The 16,346-nt window shown below is 37.3% G+C and overlaps 2 protein-coding genes across 6 annotated transcripts; both read left to right on the top strand.

Annotated features, from left to right (window-relative positions):
- Positions 1-355: 355 nt before the first annotated feature.
- Positions 356-16,160, top strand: LOC121259270 (U1 small nuclear ribonucleoprotein C). Of its 5 annotated transcripts, none has more exons than XR_005939549.1 (7): positions 356-511; positions 584-626; positions 1,097-1,138; positions 2,830-3,085; positions 3,900-4,197; positions 4,985-5,103; positions 16,148-16,160. XR_005939549.1 is itself a non-coding variant. In XM_041160798.1 (6 exons), the coding sequence occupies exons 1-5, from the start codon at positions 504-506 to the stop codon at positions 4,142-4,144; spliced, it is 594 nt and encodes a 197-aa protein (XP_041016732.1). In that variant the 5' UTR covers positions 356-503; the 3' UTR covers positions 4,145-4,157; positions 4,985-5,288. The 5 variants fall into 5 exon arrangements, 1 of the variants encoding a protein (XP_041016732.1); XR_005939550.1 differs by lacking the exon at positions 16,148-16,160 and adding an exon at positions 5,187-5,288 and having other exon boundaries at positions 4,985-5,066; XR_005939551.1 differs by lacking the exon at positions 16,148-16,160 and adding an exon at positions 5,187-5,288 and having other exon boundaries at positions 3,900-4,157; positions 4,985-5,066.
- On the top strand, positions 7,706-8,317 carry LOC121260215. Its single transcript, XM_041162053.1, has one exon. It carries the CDS (start codon positions 7,706-7,708, stop codon positions 8,315-8,317), a length of 612 nt encoding a protein of 203 aa, XP_041017987.1.
- Positions 16,161-16,346: the final 186 nt, after the last annotated feature.

Here is a 16,346-nt window from a genome sequence, read left to right on the forward strand (position 1 = left end):
ATTTATATAACTATGGTTTAAAATGAGAATGTTTATATAAATTGATATTACTTTTATGAGTTATTTTTTCAAAATATCCATAGTTTAAAATATAATTATTTAAAAATTATAAAAATGATTATATTTGTTTTTTTATTTTATTTACCACTTAAGTCTAAGGTTATATTTGATTATTGAATCAAATTCAACTCATCTCAAATTAATTATCAATAAAATTTATTATTTTTTAAATTCATCTCAATTTAAAAAAATTACACCTCAAAATTTATAAAATATTACTATTTACCCCTAAACTTTTGACTGATCTCAACATCCGGTTAAAGTTGTTATTAACTTTTATAAATAAAATATCGTTAAGCAATGTATCTTCTCTCCCCTTTACCCTGTGATGAGTCAACGCTCTCATAGACCTAGAAGCTTCTCTCTCCTCTAGGGTTTTGCTCTCCCCTGCACCCTGGGAAACCCTGCTCTCCGATCAGTTACTATTCGAGCTGCACACGGCCATGCCTCGGTATGGCCTTATTTTTCATCTCTGCTATTCTTACCTCCTTGCGATTTTCTCATGCCTCGGTCGATTTTGCAGGTATTACTGTGATTACTGTGACACCTACTTGACCCACGATTCTGTAAGTCCCTCTGTGTTCCACTTGATTCTTTTTTGTTTTTGTTTTGTTGGGGCGTTTGTTTTTAATATCTGGGGCTACTGTGCTTGATGTTCAACTTCAATTGGCAATCTTGATATTACGTGTCCGTTCTAAGAGTTTCTAACTCTCTCTCTGTGAAAATTTTAAGGTCTAGTGGTACGAAATAGCAAAATGATGCCAATGGGGTTAAATTGTGAAACAAAGAACTTAATGCTTTGTTCTTATAGTCAAGGAAAATGTCGTGGTTTGCAAAAAATAAAGAAAGAAAATAATGTGGTTCTTATTGAGCTTAGTGTTTAAGGTGACATTATTCTCAGTGGCAGCTTCTCTCAATCAAGCGGAATTTTTGTTGGTATCTGTTGTCAACGGAATTTTGTCAGAATAGGTTTTCTGGAACTTTTCTTTCGTTCTTTTTTCTCTCCAGAGCTGACTGTCTCGTTTTTATATTTCAGCCATCTGTAAGAAAGCAACACAATGCAGGTTACAAGCATAAGGTATTTTACATCTCTCTTGCGATGATACTTGTGTGCTGACTGGTTGATGATGCTTACAAAGGATTTAAGAAGAAATCCCAACAATAATCAATAAAATGGTAAAGACGAGAAAATAAGACTAAAGTAGGAACAATTGCTTTGTAGGCTTCAAAGAGTCTAAGAAATCAGAACTCTGAAATTGCTTATTACAAAAGAGTCTAAGAAATCAGAAATCTGAAATTCCATATATTAGAAAGAAGTCCCGTGCAATAACTTAAAAATTTGCTATTTGTAACAGCCTTTATTAACCATATAACATATCTTGTCACCTTTCCCAGAACAGATAAATCTTAGCTATCAAACTTAATTACTTATCAAAGAAAGCTATCAAACTTAATTACTTGTCAAAAGAAAGCTATCAAACTTAATTAAAAGTCATGTGATCAATAGATTCATCACTAACTTCTTTTTTTGATAAATGGTACTCATCATTAACTGGCTCTTTAAAGCCCAGCTGCTAAATGCTTCTCATCGGTCACAATCCATACTTTAACTAGCTCTTTTAAGGCTCATAATGGTGACTCTCATTTAAAACAACTCGAATAGAGAGGTTGTTGACTTCTACCTATAAACAAAATAGATGTTGTTGACGTCTATGTGTACCTAAATGGACATCCCTCTGTTTCAATGAGTGGAATCTTCCTTACATATCCATTGCAGAATTGGCTTCCGCAACTTCACATTCATTTGCAAGGTTGGTTTTTGGCTTGCATTGTCGAGCATGTTGCTCTTCGACTCTTTTCCCCCATTGTAGACTTGTAGTGCAACCCTTCAATTTAAGCTTCACAAACAACATATTTTTGTCTTCACTTATGGGCTTCCACTCAAAATAAGTCTCCAAACTAGTCCCAATGGAAAAAAAAAAAAATAAAAAAAAAATCTTCTGCATGCATCTTCCCAAAAGAACCAGCAACTTCTATCTTGATTCTTCTACCACTTAAGTCAAGTACATGCACCGATCTTCCTCGTGCTGTATGATCTATGGTTCCAGCATCATGAAAAAGCTCCTTTATCTTCTATGCCATCACTCTCATCCTCAAGACCACCTCCCAGTGTCCAAAGCCTCACAGTTGCCTTCTAGAATCTCCATATGGGTTTCTCACTGGTTCTTGTCACCAAATAGCTTGTACAGCTTGCAACAAATATTCAAGCATACACCTAATCTCATCCATTTTGGTCTGCTGGCCTTGATTTCATCTACCCTGTGGCCTTCATAATAAGCACGAATATGGTAAAGAGGAGTAGATGGACTGAACTATGAAGAATAAAATCAACTCTTTCTAGGCCTGAAATTAATCGGTTTTGTTATGACTAATAATTCATCTTTTATCTGAAATTTCATCTATTGGAATCATATACTTTATTAATTCTAGAATCCTAGCTCTTCATCTTTTGTAGCACAAAAAAATCTTAACCAACCAACTCCATAGGCCACATGCTAACCACATGACCTTTAAAAAGAATACTGAAGACAATAGTATTTAAAAAAATACTGATATAATAATACTTATAAAAAAAATACTGATATAATAATATAACAATATAACAATAAAAGACTGATCTTGTAATAGCTAATGGGCTGGATAAATAGACTGGGGGCCTTCTTTGATTTGGACTCAGATGCTCTTGCATCACCGTTGACGTAAATTCAGGCAAATGTTCGAACATACTATCAGCAATTTGAGGAACAACAGACCCAAAGCTTGATTGATCAGAGGATTAAAGAACATCTTGGACAAGCTGCCGCATTCCAGCAGGTTGGTGCTGCTTACAATCAACATCTAATGGGTCAGAGGCCCCGGCTTCCTGTTCTACCTACACCTTTAATGCCACAGTTACCTGGAAGTTCACCATTAATCCCAGGGATTAGGCCACCTGTTTTGCCCAGACCAATTCCTGGAGCTCCAGGTAAGTTGGAACATCAGTATATTTCTTTTTATTGGCACCTCACTTGTTGTCCATGCATTGATTCATGGGTCTGTGCATTTGCATATAAACTCTCATATTTTGCAGTGTTTGGCTTTGTATGTGCCTGCTATCCTTTCTTTTAGTTCAAACCATTATCATTTATCTGAGTTGATGGCTTTGCCACTGCTAGTTGATATTATTGCGCATACATGTTCTCTTCGTTCTATTGTTTTTCTACTGCTGTAGGTCATGCAACTTTCATTAGGTTCCACGTGGTAAATAAATGCTAGATGGATAAGAACATTGGTGATTACCTCATTATGTGTCTGCATGTTTTTATAAGAAATCACCAACCCTTAGGGGTTAGCTCTAGTGGTAAGGGCCTTGGTCTTGGTGGTATGCTCCATTCATGTCTAAGGTTTGAATACTCTTGGATGCAAAGAATTTCTAGGGGCCATCAGACTGGGGGAGTTTCCCCTTGAATTACCCAATGTGCACTTGCAGGAAAACTCCTTATCGAGGACTTGTGCACCCCTGGGATTTGTTAGGGGTTTTTCTCGGACACCCGGTGCCAATAAAAAAAAAAAAAAAGAAAAAGAAATCACCAGATTTTTCTCAATCAAAAAATGTTTTTCTGTCATGGTCTACCAGGTTGGACACTTGCAATACAATTTTGAAGCTAGTTACCTCCATATTTGTGGTTAATGGTTATATCTTCATGCCACCACCTTTGATCCATTTGCAACACATGCACTCTTTTTTTTTTTTGTAATTAACGATGTCATATATTCAATATTTCTCTTCTGTTTGCTAGGGTACGGACCTTCTCCAACAATGGCACCTATGATGGCTCCACCTGGTGCTCCTTCCTTACCTGGTCAGCTAAATGCTATTCCAAGGCCAACCACAACAGTTCCTGGAAGCACACCAGCATCTGCTTCCCTTGGTGCCCCACCTATGGTCAACCTGCCAGTGTATCAGGCCAATCCAGTGGCATCAACAAGTGGAGGCTACGATATTCTCAATGCCAATGCTCAAGCTCCCGAGGCTAACCATTAGGGTTGACAAACTGGTTGGCTTTACTTCTATACCTAATGTCTAAATGAAATGAGGTATTTAATGTAATTCTAACATACAATGGGGTCTATGGGGCATGAAGCATGTTGAAAATTTATCTGATACAAAGAAATGATTAAAATTTTCTGTATGCAGTGCATATAACTCATATTTACCGATGGATAGGGTGGGGAGGTGCTTGATATTTTTATTAATACCCTTGAGAACCAAATGTAGAGGGATTTCTACAGCACTTTGGTCCTAGGCCATTACCAGCACATGGAGTAACTAAGAATGAACTTTATTCATGTAGTAGAAGTCACTGAACAAAGATAAGTGTGAGGACGAAGATTAAAAGAGGACGGGGTTATCACATATAAAAAAAATTGTTGTTGTAGAATGAAGAGAATGAATACAGGAGGGACTCTTAAGGCAGCTTCAAATGAAGTTTCCACATTGTTTTGTTTTTCCTTTAGTAACTCTTCAAACTTTTTCCTTCCAGTTACCAGTTAATTCACGGTAACTGCTCCATGTTTATTTACTTGCAAAACATAATTACTCCATGTTTTTAAGGCAATTTTTTTTTTCTTGTTTTTGTTGTTTTGTTTTGCTTTGATAAGTACAACTAATTTACCTTTTGTTTTGATCTTTTTCTTGTTCTTGCTAGTTGGTTGTATCCTTTTGCATACTTCTTGGGTACTACGGTTGCGCCCCCTCTGTGCATTCAATAAATTGCAGTAATTCATTATTTTTCCTTGAGAAAAAAAGTTCATCTGTATGATACCTCGAGTATTATACCCGATATATGTGATTGTGACATCAGTGATATGGTTCTTGACACAGGCAAACAAAGGGAGCCAAGAAATTATCGTGGTGCAATACCTGTATATGGGACTTCATCACTTAACCTCATGATTCTCACTATGTAATGCCCGTCAAGAGCTTTTCACCTGATGCTGAATGTCTCATTTTTGTGCACATTACAACTATGGTGTTCGCTGCCCGGAATTCTTATCAAATTTAACTGGCTCTTATTCTGTGGCAGAGATTGTTGCATGAAATATGTATTTGGAAACCAATTTAGAAGCAAATGCTAGATGAAGAATGAGACAGATTGTTTTCGGCCAATCCATATTATAGTAGTGTTTGTTATTTAGGGATCTACAATAGATTGGGGTTTTTAACTTTGTGGACTTTCATATATATGATACTGCTTTGTCGAAGCGGTTTATTCTGTAACACCCCATTCTCGTAGGATAGGGATGTCACACGTGCTTATATAAATAAAGCTAGGCAAGAGATTTCTAATTTAATAAATCAAACTAAATAAATAATTAAATAAAGTCAGGGACTAAATCGAATTGCTCCAACTAAGCATGGTCCGTTTGCTCGTATTGATTATAATCCTCACTTGGTGGTTTAAAAATATGAAATAAAATTAAAATGAGTCGAATATTTAGTAAGAAATTCATCATAATGTAAACATAATAAATGCAAAGTTTTTATAAAATTTTTCATGCTACGAGCTTAAAATTATGATTTTTCATTCTGATGTTTATGCTAAGCATGATTGATTTATCTGAATTACTGATTGATCTAATTTATTTGACTGATCTAACTAGCTGACACACTTAACTCTATGTGAGAGGTTGTGCCCCACGTCCCGCTGTTGCAAGGGGAGCCGCTGATAGTTTTGGCATACTATGGTGGACCACGCTTGCTTGAGTATGTGGCTTGCACATCCACTCTAAAACTGCATTGGTATCATGCATCTGAATGGTCATATGATTAAACTGATTTGATCTTATATTGTACTTGAACTTAAAATAGCTTACGTGTTTTATGCAATGTGAGATGCATGGCATACATGCTAATATAAATAATTGTTAAGTGTTGAATTTGAACATGATGAAAAATGACATGATCGTGTGCTATGCTGGATGTCATGTTTGTATATATCATGACATGCATGGTACATAAAAAGTGACTATCGAGAATTGGCCTTAATAATAATAATCTGACTATGTGTTAATCCTAATTTATGATTAAACTACTTACATCGCTGCGCTGCTTCTTGAATTTTTCTTCATAGCCCATTACGAATCGTCACTAACGTTTCTAACAAAACTTGCCGTAATATTTTACTTAATTAATACATACCATGGAGAATAATTTAATAAATATTATGTTTCATACAAAATCATTGAATACTAATATTATATAATTAATTAAATAATAGTAACATATTTTCACTTTAAATTATAATTTAGAAGAATAATTAGACTTTATATGAGTAGTTAAAATAAGTCGCAGAAATCTTAATTCATAAAACAACTTAATTTTTCAAAACATTAACATAATTATTTGATTTTATAAGAAATCTAATAAATACTAATATTATTTAAATATTCTTAACATATTTCTTTATTTTCTAATTATAACTATAATAGAACAAATTTTATCAAATTTGACGAAATAAACAATGGCATTCATTTCATAACTAGACTTAATCACATTTAAAGTATTTAAAACAAAGATTAAACTCTTTCTATATTACCATTGAATTCTAGTTATAAAAATTTAATACTTGATAACACAATTTAAATCCTTACATATTTTTCTGTAAGAAAATAAGGTTAATGAAAAATAAAGTTTTTTTTGGGCTAATCATAGATTAAAACTGAGTTCAATTTAAAAGTCAAAGTCAATATAAAAATCGGTAACATTTTCAGAATATATAAACTAAACCCATGTGAAAATTAAGCCCAACCCACATAAATGAGACAAGCTTAAACAAATACTTAAAGTTCACAGGAAAGGATGAAATTATAGTTTGATAAGCATCACATTGAAAGGGAATTTGTCATGGGAGATTGGATTTATCTAAGGCTTCAGATTTATAGATATAGCTCATTAGCAATTAGACGAAATTTGAAATTATCACCCAGATTTTTTGGTCCGTCCCAAATAATGAACAAGATTGATCAAGTAACTTATAAACTCGATCTTCCATCACAGTCCGAGACTCCCAATTACATTTTGTGTTCCATATTTCATGTTTCAAAAATAAGATGGGACATCATGTATCTCCACTGTCTACACTATAAAGGATGATTCCTCAAATTAAGCTCAAGATAATAAAGTTGATTCTTAGGCTAAAATCAAGGTTGTAATAGCTAGGAAATTGAAGCCACAAACTCAATCTAATTCCATAAAATAAACTCTATATAATGTGAATATATGTTGTACGATCTTGTATATGAAGTGTGTGAAAAATCTTATTGATTTAGAGCAGTGAAAATTTTTGTCAATATTAAAATTCTATCATGGCATCCACAGAGCCAGCCTCTCATGAGCAATCGATCCCCTCCTTAGAAATCCCTTCTTCCACAACGCAAACACCCCTCACAAACCCCCTCCAATCGATACTACCCTGATTTCCCTCAACATTACTGCTCAGGTCAATGAGAAACTAACACCATCAACCTTTCTCCAATGGCGCGCCCAATTTGAAGCCCTCCTCATTAGTTATGATCTTCTTGATTATGTCACCAAAGACAACCAATGCCCCACCCATGTTGGCTCATCCACTCTGTCCTCCAAAAGACCCATTGGGTTCGTCAGGATAATCTTATCCTCAGTGATATTTTGACCTCCACTGTCACCACCGTCACCCCTCTCATCTCTATAGCCAAGACATCCCATGAGGCATGGAAAAAACTAAATGCCATGTATGCAAGTAAATTGCGAACAAGAGCCGTGCAACTCAAGGAGGAGCTTACCTTGATTAAGTGGGGAAATCGCACAATATCGAATTCCCTGCACACATTGAAGGCTCTTGTAGATGAAATTGCCCTCATAGACCACCCCATATTCAATGATGATTTCACTCTCTACATCCTCAATGGTCTGGGTCCTGACTTCCGTGAGATTGCTGCACCCATTAGAGCTCGGGAAAAATCCTTGGCCTTTAAGGAGCTCCATGATCCCCTTATCGGCCATGAAAGCTACATGCGCCGTCTTGAAGCCACCACCAAGCAGCTAGTTGCCACAACAAACTACTCCAACTGCCGCTTTGTTCGAACACTTCGACTGGGAGCCCTTAACAATGAGGGTCTTATAAGTCAAATGGGCCTTCTCGTCCTTCAGGCCCAGCTCACAACAATGATGACCTGAATTGTGATAATAGGAGGACACATAACTCCACAGGACAACCCAATTCGGGCTAGCATCGCTATCAGCCCAAGTGCTAGTTTTGTGATCAACTGGGTCACACTACAAAAAATTATCCTCGGTTGCACTCTTTTGATGCCACCATAAAATGTGCCTCCACTTCTCATGCCAAGGATAGTAAATGGCTCATTGACTCTACTGCATCTCACAATATTAGTGGTAATCTGGCTAATTTATCTATCCACTTTGAATATGATGGTACATATGAAGTTGTCATTGGTGACAAATCAGATTTGCCTGTCTCACATACTGGTTCTTTGATGTTTCAATTACCTACCTGCACCTTCCTTTTAAACCAAACACTTTGTGTTCGAAGCATGCACAAAAATTTAATCTCTATCCATCATTTTACATCTCAAAATAGTATTTTTGTTGAATTTCACCCTCTTAATTTCTTGTGAATGATCAGATCATGGGGATGATCATACTCAGAGGTGCATGTGAAAACAATGTCTACACACTCCGAGACTCACTGGTGGCTTCTCCTTCAAAAATGGTTGCCTATGTGCATGAGTGGACCTTGATTGATGGGTGGCACAAGCGTCTTGGACATCCGTCTCTCAAAATTGTTCACAATCTAGTTAACTCATTTTCCCTTCCAGTAACAAAAGAGCGAATGCCTCATCTATGTACTTCTTGTTCAATCAATAAAGCGTATTAAACAACCATTTTGTTCCACTAGTTTTCAAAGTCATGCTCTCCTTGATCTTATTTACACTGATGTTTGGGGGCCTTCTCATATTGTTGGACTTGATGGCTCACGATACTCTTTGATTTTGGTTGATCATTTTACCAAATATGTGTGGTTCTATCCTATGGCCACCAAATTCGGTGTAAGTAGTATATTTCCAAAATTTAAACATCTTGTTGAAACTCGATTTCAAACCAAAATCAAAAGTCTCTACTCAGATAATGGTGGTGAATTCTTTATTCTTAAATAATATCTTTCAATTCATGAAATTAGCCATAATACCATCGCAGCCCATACACCACAGCAAAATGGGTCTCCAAACGCTGTCATTGCCACTTGGTGGAAATGAGTCTCACTCTCTTACATGATGCCTCATTACCCTTATCCTATTGGCCTCATGTCTTCCATATTACCACATATCTTATAAATCGTCAACCCACACCACTGTTAAATAAAAAATTCCCCTATGAAGCCTTATTTGGTCAGCCCTCAAATTATCTCAAATTCAAAAAATTTGGCTGCCTTTGCTTCCTGCTCACTAGGCCCTATAACACCCACAAACTTCAGCCCAAATCTATTCCTTACTTGTTCCTTGGCTACTCTAAAACCCAAAATGTATATAAGTGTCTACTCACCACCAACTAGATGTATATCTCTAGACATGTTTTGTTTGATGAAAGCCAAAGCCCCATCAAGACCCAAGTCGCACAGATCGAGTGCCCTCCATCTCTATAGGCTGCTTCACCAGCACTAGTGCTGCCACTATCGATACTGCCTCCAGTGACTCCGGATTGTGTACTTGCCGCTTCTACATCACTTCCAGGTAATCCTTATGCTTTATCTTCTCCTAATTTGCATAATTTCTCCTCCCATACCCCTTGTACTGAACCACCCACATAGCACCACAACGAGGTCAATGTGAAAGCCTGACATCACCCACCCTTGTGAACACCCCGATAGCTGTTTCCTCCTCTACACAGACCGAGTCACCTCCTGCCCAACCACAGAGAACCCACCCTATGACCACCCGATCTATGAATCAAATTTACAAACCTAAACAATTTTATTCAGTCACAAAACACCCAATCCAACCCACCATTGAACGAAGTTGTGTGAGTCAAGCACTCTGTGATCCTCACTGGCGAAATGCTATGTCTGACTAGTTTACTACCCTAATGAGGCATGGTACATGGGAGTTGGTTCCACCTCCTAAGCATTGTAATCCAATGGGTTGTATATGAGTGTTTAGGGTTAAGAGAAAGGTGGATGGGTCCATTGATTGATTCAAAGCTCGGCTTGTTGCCAAGAGGTGCAATCAGCGCCTCGGGTTGGATTACAATGAGACATTCAGTCTTGTTGTGAAACTTGCTACTATTAGGACCATCTTGACAATTGTTGTGATGTAGAAGTGGATATTAAAACAACTTGATGTGAACAATGCATTTTTGCATGACGAGCTAACTGAGAATGTGTATATGGTCCAGCCTCCAGGGTTCAAAGATATGTCCAATCTTGACCATGTTTGCAAGTTATGCAATGTAATTTATGGTCTCAAACAGGCTTCTCGGGCGTGGTACTCTGCTCTGAAGAACACTCTTATTGATCTTGGTTTTCAGAATTCAAAAGCTGATTCGTCACTGTTTATCTATCAGTGTGGTTCTGTTATATGCTATTTTCTGGTTTATGTGGATGATCTTGTTATTACAAGCAACGATCCCAACTTTGTCTCTTCCATCATTCACAAACTTGGAGTTCTCTAAAAGACATGGGGCTGATCATTTTTTCTTGGGTGTGGAGGTCATCTCCATTGCAGCAGCTTTATTTTTGTCGCAGCATAAATACATTCATGACCTGCTATCCAAAACCAATATGATCGGTGCTAAGGATGTCTCTACTCCGCTATCTACTAGCATTGAACTAAAATTAGTTGATGGTACTTCTTTTATTGATAGCATATAATTTCACCGTGTGATCGGTACTCTTCAATACTTGTCACTCACAAGTCCGGATATCTCATTTGTCGTCAAAAAATTGTCTCAGTTTATGCATAAACTGACAATCACACATTGGATAGCTGCAAAGCAACTTCTTCGCTACCTGAAGCAGACAATTTTCCATGGCATTCAGCTCCACAAGAGCACTAGTCCAGTTCTCACCACATATTCCAATGCCGATTCGGCTAGTAACTTTGATGATCATACATCTACATCCACCTATATAAATTTTCTTGGCTCTAATCCCATTTTTTGGAGTTCCAAAAAACAAAGGGTTGTCGCTCGTCGTCTACTGAGGCCGAATACAGAGCCCTTGCCAATCCTACCTCTTAAACAATGTGGCTGCTTGCCTTGTTCAATGAGCTAGGATTTCCACTCAAGTCTCCGCCAACACTACTATGTGATAATCTGGGAGCAACATATCTTAACTTCAATCCAGTTCAGCATTCACGGATGAAGCACATTTAGATTGATCTACACTTTGTTCATGACATGGTTCAACGGGGCATAATTCATGTTCGTCATGTCAACACCCAAGATCAGCTTGCGGATCTTCTCACAAAACCATTGTCACGACAACATATGGAGCTTCTTCGAAACAAGGTTGGTCTTGCCGATGGCAGCTCCATCTTGCAGGGGTGTATAAATGATGATTCCTCAAATCAAGCTCAAGATAACAAATATGATTTTTAGGCTAAAATCAAGGTTGTAATAGCTAGGAAATTGTAGTCACAGACTTGGTCCAGTTACTTAAAATAGACTATATATAATGTGTATATATGCTATACGATCTTGTGTATTAAGGGTGCTACCCGACTCCTATAGGGCGGGGTAGCCCCCACCCCACCCCTAGCCCTTGCATGGGCGGGGTCTCATGTTTTCATCCTGTCCCCTGCCCCCAGAGTGCGGGGGTGGGATACCCAGTCCCAGATAACGGGGTGCGGGTGGGGGGGGGGGTTAATCTGCCCGCCCCCTACTGGGCCAAAAGCCCAAAAACCGCTGAAATTGGCCTCAAATGGCCCAGAAACAGCTTTTAGGCCATTTTAGGCCCATAGAATTATAAGTTTAAAAAAAAAGAGTTAAAAAACCTGATTAAAAAAAAAAGTTACATAAATAAAAATAATATATACATGATACAAATTTACTAATTTAGACTATAATGAAGTACTACTACAGACTACAAATTTACTACCTAATAAACTAATAAATAATAATAATAACTAAGCTATTACAAATATAAAATGGAAAGTCTAAATAATTACAAAATTACAAACAAAAAAGTGTCAAATGGACATTGTATCAACATTACAAAATTACAAATCAAATACATAATACGTACAAATGATTCAAATTTCAATATTCTAAGAAATTAAGAATCTAAAGATAGAGGCGAGCTGTTTGAGTCTTTGACTGTGACATTTGGGGCAACTCGGATGGGTAGTCTTTTAAGGCTTGAGCACATATTCATATTGTAGTGGAGGTAAACATCGTTTGAGTCGTCTCATGTGTTGTTACAACAATCAATATTAAAATTAATACTGATGAAATCGAAATGCATATAAATAAATCAAAATAATAAAATAAAAACAATAATTACAAGATGGTCCAGATCCAAACTGATCACCACCCTCTTCGTCGGTCTCCTTAAAATCTAAAACATCTGGAACATAAATATCATTTTCCATCATCCAACTCTATGTACATATTAATGCCTCCACAGTTGTAGGAGACAATGAACTGCAGAAAGGATCCAATATGCGCCCTCCGGTACTAAAGACTGACTTCGAGACATCGGTGCTAATAGGGATGACCAACATATAACGGGCAATCTTAGAAAGGATGAGATATTTCTTTGATGCTGCCTTCCACCATCCTAATATGTCGAAACCATCATCATCTTGAATAAGATGCCCTGACAAATAGTTGTCTAACTCTGAAACCACCTCCGTAGATTAACGGACTAGTGTGAGATTATGTGCGAGGGTCTTAGTCCATGCCAATCTACGCTTCTTTGTTGCCTCGGTGTTTGGAAGAGGTGTTAGGATAGGTGTAGGTGTAGTAGATGCAGTGCTACCCTTAATTGCATTAAACTCATCATATAATTTAGTCAGGATATCTCGGGCCATCTCACCAATAAGATCAGTCCATGCCTGATCGTGCACAAATCTCAAACCATATAACATGCTTGAAATTTTCAGACGGGGATCAAGAAGAACAGCCACATATAATAAAATATTTAGTCTAGTCAAATCTTTCCAATACTTGTCATATTTGATCCTCATGGTCAATGTCATTCCCCTCATCCTTAGATTGGAACCCCTATACATGTCTTCTAATTATTCTTTCACTCTACATATTTGTTGACAAAATTCATGGGATGTAGGGTATAAAGAAGCAGATAATTTCAATGTGACAACGTAAAAAAGCTCAAGAAAATCAACAACAGTAGAAACTACCTCCCAATCATCATTATTAAGCTTTCCTAATCCCCCGTGCTCATCAAAGTATTTGACATATTGAATGTCTTTATCACCCAATAATTGAAAGACTGCCTTATATTCTTGGGCTGCCTCCAACATCAAGAAGGTTGAGTTCCATCTGGTAGGAACATCAGTACAAAGACTCTTCTTTGATGTTATGTCCATAGTCTTCACAACGATCTTGAATTTCTCCAATCTAGAAGGAGAATACCTCACAAATTTCACAGCCAGTCTAACTCGTGCAACCGAGTTATCAACATCTTTCAACCCCTCAGTCACAATTAGATTCAAGATATGTGCAGAATATCTAACATGCAAATATTCACCACCCAAGAATGTCTTATTTTCCTCTCTAAGATAAATTTTCAGATATCCCAATGCGACATCATTAGAAGAGATATTATCAACCGAAACTGTCAAAACCCGTGCCAACCCCCACTCCTTTATTGAGACCTCCAAGGCTTTCCCAATCGTCTCACCCTTATGATCAGTTATTTGACAAAACTTAATAATCTTTTTATGAAGAATTCAATCATAATTAGTAAAATGAACAGTAAAAAACATATAATTGAAATTTTGGACAAAAGTTCAAGTATCGGTAGTGAGGCAAACTACCAAACTCGCCAATTGGCCCCTCAAAACATCTTTATCTTTCTAATACATCTTTTTAATATCTTTTGCCATAATGTAGCGAGAAGGAAGTATAAATTTAGGTTCTAATTCTTGGATAAATTCTTGGAATTCTCTCCCATCCACAAACTGAAAAGGTAGCTTGTCTATGATAACCATACGAGCTAACTTCATTCTACATTTATTAGCATTATACTTCGTATACCCCTTCAACGTTGGACCCATACTACTTTTATCCGCCATTTTTTTAGTCCAATTTCTAGTCTAGATTGACTCTTCTCCAGTAAGGATCTTAATATTAGACTCTTCTTGCATTGTTCCTCTAAATGAGCATTTAACTGGGATGTACCATGTTTCTTATAGTGACATCCATATATTTTTCCACAACAATTACATTTAGCTTGAGGGTTATTGGGGTCATCATCCTCAAGTTTGGTAAAATGAGACCAAACAACGGAAACAGGTTTCTTGCTTTGTTTGGGCTTGGGGGCAAGGTAAGGTGTACTCCCACTCCTTGGGGTTGGAGTAGGGTTAGGTTCTGGGACAGGAGTACTAGTAGGAGTAGGAGAGCTATCAGTGAAATCTCTTTGATAAGACATTCATGATTCCACAATACGATAAAAATTTATAAAATCAATCAACACACGACATAAAAAAAAAATCATAATAATACACCACACATGAAAAAAAAGGCAAAGTACAAAGCCAACACAATTTAGGGGTTTTGAATTGAAACCCCTAAATCAATTTAGGGGTTCAAATTGATTTAGGGGTTCAATCCGAAAATCCTAAATAAATTGATTTAGGGGTTCAATCCGAAAATCCTAAATAAATTGATTTAGGGGTTTCAGATAATTATAGGAGTTTCAATTAATTTAGGGTTTCGGGTTGAACCCCTTCTAAATTGATTTAGGGTTCCAAATTCGAACACTCAAAAATACAAACTACAAAAAAAAAAAAAAAAAAAGAGCCGACATCAATGTCAAACACATGCACAAATCAGAATCCATAGCACACAAATTCACAATCATTCCCATCCTCCATCTCCGATTCAACTTATCCTTCCTCCAATCTCCAATCCAAAACTCAAAAAATAAAATCTAGGTCCGGAAGTCTTACCTTTGGAGTTTGGCGTAGCGAATGCGAAGTTGCAAAATGCAAAGTTCAAATGACGGTGGATCGGTGGTGTTCGTGCAGTCATTCGAGAGAGAGAAGAGATCAAGAGAAAGAGAGACTGAGAGACTGTGAGAGAGTGAGTTTGAGAGAGAAGTGAATTCGAGAAGGACACAACGTGAGGGAGGGAGGGGAGAACTTAAACTAAAGTTGTAACGACACCGTTTTGTCATGGTGCCGTTTCACTTACTTATGGGATTTATATATATATAATTTTAATTTTAATTATATATATTTATTTAAGAGTGGCGGGGGAAAAGCGGATGGAGGCTTAGCCCCCTCTGTTCCCCACCTCTGCTGGCCTCCAGGGGTGCGGGCGGGGCCCCTCGCACCCCGCTCGAGCGGGCCGGAACCTCTACCCTGCATGGACTGGGGGTGGGGCGAATCGGGGGGGGAGGCAGCGGTACTCAGCTGCCCACCCCTACTGTGTATGAAGTGTGTGAAAAATCTTATTGATTTAGAGTAGTAAAAAATTCTGTTAATATTAAAATTCTATCATACACTATCACCAGTAGATGTCCACGATGAACTTATACCTGAGCCTCAACAAATTATTTAGCGTTGCAACAGGAAAGTCAACAATAGAGCCTTGGTTGAGGTCTTAGTACAGTGGCAAGGGACATATATTGAATAAGCCACTTGAGAACCTTGCTGGAAGCTTCGACGGAAATTTCCTCATCTCATGGGCAAAGTGTTTTGAAGGGGAGTGTTATGTTGTGTAGCAAAAGCTAATCCAGAAGAGTATACTGTGTAGTGGAGAACTGAGTCAGAAAAGCCATTGCAATTTGCAATGAAGGGTAACAAGGCAGAAATAGGAGGAGAAAGAAGATGGTAGTTAAATTCGTTAGTCGTGTAGAGGCCTTGTCGTCGTTTTGTCATTTGTGTAAATAAAACCTTATCGTTTTATTTTAGTCTGAATGTAAAGTCTGTGTAAATAGAGCGCATCGTTTTGAGTATTGAGTTCTTGTAAAAGAACGTGTAGAAGGTAAAGGATGAATAAAAAG

This window comes from Juglans microcarpa x Juglans regia, chromosome 4D (genome assembly GCF_004785595.1).
Source record: "Juglans microcarpa x Juglans regia isolate MS1-56 chromosome 4D, Jm3101_v1.0, whole genome shotgun sequence".
Classification (NCBI taxonomy): Eukaryota; Viridiplantae; Streptophyta; class Magnoliopsida; order Fagales; family Juglandaceae; genus Juglans; species Juglans microcarpa x Juglans regia.

Coding starts and splice junctions, on each gene's coding strand:
- LOC121259270 (XM_041160798.1), top strand. Junction 1,139..2,829: donor ATGCAGGTTACAAGCATAAG/GTATTTTACATC, acceptor ACGTAAATTCAG/GCAAATGTTCGAACATACTA. Junction 3,086..3,899: donor ACCAATTCCTGGAGCTCCAG/GTAAGTTGGAAC, acceptor TCTGTTTGCTAG/GGTACGGACCTTCTCCAACA.
- LOC121260215 (XM_041162053.1), top strand. CDS start 7,706: ATGCCCCACCCATGTTGGCTCATCCACTCTGTCCTCCAAAAGACCCAT.